This window comes from Equus quagga, chromosome 3 (assembly GCF_021613505.1).
Source record: "Equus quagga isolate Etosha38 chromosome 3, UCLA_HA_Equagga_1.0, whole genome shotgun sequence".
NCBI lineage: Eukaryota > Metazoa > Chordata > Mammalia > Perissodactyla > Equidae > Equus > Equus quagga.
In genome coordinates, this window is record NC_060269.1 from 122,015,623 (window position 1) to 122,019,530 (window position 3,908).

At 53.2% G+C, this 3,908-nt stretch overlaps 1 protein-coding gene across 1 annotated transcript in view; it reads left to right on the forward strand.

The window, feature by feature from the left end:
- Positions 1-1,320: 1,320 nt before the first annotated feature.
- LOC124236903 (paired mesoderm homeobox protein 2B) overlaps positions 1,321-3,908 on the forward strand; it is a 3,198-nt gene continuing 610 nt past the window's right edge. Inside the window, exons 1-3 of the mRNA XM_046655878.1 lie at positions 1,321-1,561; positions 2,406-2,593; positions 3,598-3,902. Of these exons, the coding sequence (XP_046511834.1) occupies positions 1,321-1,561; positions 2,406-2,593; positions 3,598-3,902 (734 nt within the window). The remainder of the gene's footprint in view (positions 1,562-2,405; positions 2,594-3,597; positions 3,903-3,908) is intronic.

A 3,908-nucleotide genomic window follows, 5' to 3' on the forward strand; every position in this document is an offset into this window, starting at 1 on the left:
GCTTCTTTGTCTGTGCCTCGCTGCCAGCACCCAAGAGCCTGAAGAGTTGGACAAGAAAAGTGCCCGACCTGGAGCTTGGGCATTTAAAGAGCAAGGATTTCGCTCACTACAGTCAGCAAACTTAAAGGGCAAACAGATAGTAGCCCTCTTTTCGAAGGCCCGGGTGTGTGGGGGATTGTGGGCACCTGAAAATGTGGAGGCGAAAAAAGAGGAAGAGCACCCAAGAGGGAGGGAAGAGGAGACACATTTGGGGACCCTTCATGCTCGCTTGCGAGTGACGGCGTAATTAAAACGAACAATCGCACAGAACCTCCAAACCAACAAAATGCAAACCTCGCGCTAATGCAGAAAGACACAGAGCTGAGCGCAAAGAAGCCATCGGTTGAGAACCCAGATGTTTTACATTCAAGAGCTTTACTCAGATGTTCTTTTGCTTTTTAAGCGGCTGTGTAAGCTGAGTCTCTAGAAAAGCACATTAAGCCGCGACAAGAAATGCAATTTATAAGATGCTCTTTTTTTCTACCCCCTCCACCAGGTGTATTTTAAAGAAATCCGCTTATCGTTCACATAAACCCCCTTGGCCCACTTACTCCATGTTACAGGGCGCCTGAGTCTTGCCAATGTCCCAGTCCTTTATAACATTTCATGCACTTCGGGGGGTAGGCTTGTTGTTAAATTGAGCGTGTAACGCTCTTACAAAACAGGTTTTCTATGACATCAAGGTTTCTTCTCTCTAACCAAGGGGAAAAAAAGAGAGGACGAAGACGGGGGAAAACACACACACTATCTCAATTTATGCCTAAGGTATATGATCAGTTAAAAAGGCTTAAAAGCTCGGGGAAATTGGATCAGGGAGAATCGTCACCCAACTTTCATTATTTCCAAGTAGTGTGATTGAATTAAAGGGCAGGGAGCTGGTTAGAAGGGAGGATCAGGGGCTCAGTGCGTAATGGTGTGGTATTAAATTCTAATTAGAGATGCAGGAATCAATGATAGGGAGGTTGGACAGCTCAGTTCCCCAGTGCCAGCCCAATAGACGGATGAGTTATTGTCATGTAAAAAGCGCCAGCAATAAGACCAACCGCTTTGCTATTGTCCAAGTGGAAAGAGCCAAGTTTATTATGAGGACTATATGCTCTAGAGACCTCAGACAAGGCATCTCATAGGAGGCTTTTTCATAAAACTAGGCTCTGCTGGTAGTAAGGAGGCCAGTTTGGAGGCAGGCGTTGAGCTGTGCACATCTCCCCACTCCAGCCACCTTCTCCATACCCATCTTTTATTTCATTTTTCCACTTGGCTGAGCCATCCAGAGCCTTTTCAATGTATAAAATGGAATATTCTTACCTCAATTCCTCTGCCTACGAGTCCTGTATGGCTGGGATGGACACCTCGAGCCTGGCTTCAGCCTATGCTGACTTCAGTTCCTGCAGCCAGGCCAGTGGCTTCCAGTATAACCCGATAAGGACCACTTTTGGGGCCACGTCCGGCTGCCCGTCCCTCACGCCGGGATCCTGCAGCCTCGGCACCCTCAGGGACCACCAGAGCAGTCCGTACGCCGCAGGTAAGGACCGTCAGCTTTCTCAGCGGAGGAAGCCGCCTTTCCGCTCGTATATAGGAAGCCTTGATTGCATTTGAAAATGGAAATGTGTTTAGTATTTACCAAACGAAATTTGCTTACACAAATGAAAGAATTTATCACGTTAGAAGCGATTGCAGGGAGGGGTAATTCACTTACAGGGTTACACTATCCTAGTCACACCCGAACCGCCAACAAAATTATCTTAAGCTGCCAAAATGATAGGCATAATTTATTTACTTTGCGATGAGACGTAAAGCTTAGAAAATAATTAAATAACAAAGAGTAAAGCTCATTACTGGCAGTGTCTCTTTTTTTTTTAAGAACAGACAGCAGCTCACACCTCTTCGGCTGGTCATTTTTATGATTATTTCTTTAATTTATTATTTTTTTGCAGCACTCTACCCCAACTTTTGGGCCGGGTCAACTTCGGAGAACTGAAAAGTTCCAACAGTGGGACTGTTTGCTAACTTCTTCCCTAGTTCCCTGATATTCCGACTGATGTTTTCGGACTTTCTTCCTCTTTGATTTTTTCCTTATCAAAGCATTTTCCTGAGTCCCGGCCCTCAGCGGTCTCCAACGCGCTATTTCAACCCACCCGAAGGCGCTGGTGCCTGGAGGGACCCCGCCAAAGCTCCAAGTTTGCGCCCCTGTTTCCGTGTATAACAAATGTGCTCGATTTTTCTCGGCAGCTCCTCTCCGCCACTCTCCCGCGCCGGTGTCGGTGGCTATTCCAGCGCCACCTGACCTTGGAGACCCCACAGTCCAGCTCCGCGGCCTGCGCGTTCCACACCATTTTGCTCACTCTGTTCCCTCTGTTGTCCCCCAGTTCCTTACAAACTCTTCACCGACCACGGCGGCCTCAACGAGAAGCGCAAGCAGCGGCGCATCCGCACCACTTTCACCAGTGCGCAGCTCAAAGAGTTGGAGAGGGTCTTCGCGGAGACGCACTACCCTGACATCTACACCCGGGAGGAGCTGGCCCTGAAGATCGACCTCACCGAGGCGCGAGTCCAGGTACGCGCGCCGGGAAACAGAACGGCTTCGCCGCACCCGGTCTGACAGGGGTGTCATGGTGGGGAGCGAGTGGTGCTACTGAAGGTTTGAAATCCCAGGGCCTCTCTTGAGAGGGGCCTGGGGTCCAGGGCTGAACAGAGAGGCCAAGTTCGATGTGGCTGAGCGCGCTCTTGGGTACGCAGTCACAGCTACAGTGTTTTGCACACCAGCTAACGCTGCGGAGGCATTCCGGGGGTCCTTGGGACGTGAATGAGCGAGGCATTTCGGGGACAGGAAGTGCCCTGTGGGAGGAGTGCAGACTTTGCCCCCATGTTATAAGTATTTGTGGCCAAAAGCCTTTTAACTTGGAGCCATGGCGTACAACTGCATTTCCCCGGGAACAATGACTTGCATCAGATTCGCAGAGGGACTTAACTCTGTGAAGGTCAGGAACCGCGGTTTACTCTAAGGTGCGCTAAGGGACACAGGTGCGCTCACTAGCTGGCCGCGGCGCCTCTCCAGAGGAGCCCCCCAGCGGAGGGGCAGTGCGCATCATCGCACCCTTCCCCATGTTCCAAGGCCGAGATGGGCAGAGGCACCAAACCCGGAGACCCCGCCCTCCTTCTACCAGTTAGAGTTTAACTTTAGACCTGAGGCCTAGGGGCGATGGCGAGTTTGGGGTGGCTCAAAAAGTAGACTGAGCAAAGGCCCGCCAAAATAAGGGCTTCCATTTTAGGGCCTTTCTGGGACCTGCGGCCTTTTTTACCTCTCCTGCAAGCCTCCATTTCCCGGCATGCTCAGATCGCCCTAAGAAAGTTTCTCCGAAGATGCACCAGGAACAAAGTGGGCCAGACTTGGTGGGCTGGGGGTACACTTGGCGGGCCGGATGCGCGCTGGGGTACCGGCGGCGTGTGGAATTTAAAACAAGCTGCAATGGGAACGTGGGTCGTCCTACTCCGCGCTCTTTTTTCGCCTGTCCTTCTTTCTGCCCCTGCTTCACCGCCTCTCCTTTCCTCTCCGGCCAGGTGTGGTTCCAGAACCGCCGCGCCAAGTTCCGCAAGCAGGAGCGCGCGGCAGCGGCGGCCGCGGCCGCGGCCAAGAACGGCTCTTCGGGAAAGAAGTCTGATTCCTCCCGGGACGACGAGAGCAAAGAGGCCAAGAGCACCGACCCGGACAGCACTGGGGGCCCGGGCCCCAACCCCAACCCTACTCCCAGCTGCGGGGCGAGTGGCGGCGGCGGCGGCGGGCCCAGCCCGGCAGGAGCCCCGGGGGCGGCGGGGCCCGGGGGCCCGGGCGGCGAACCCGGCAAGGGCGGCGCAGCGGCGGCGGCGGCGGC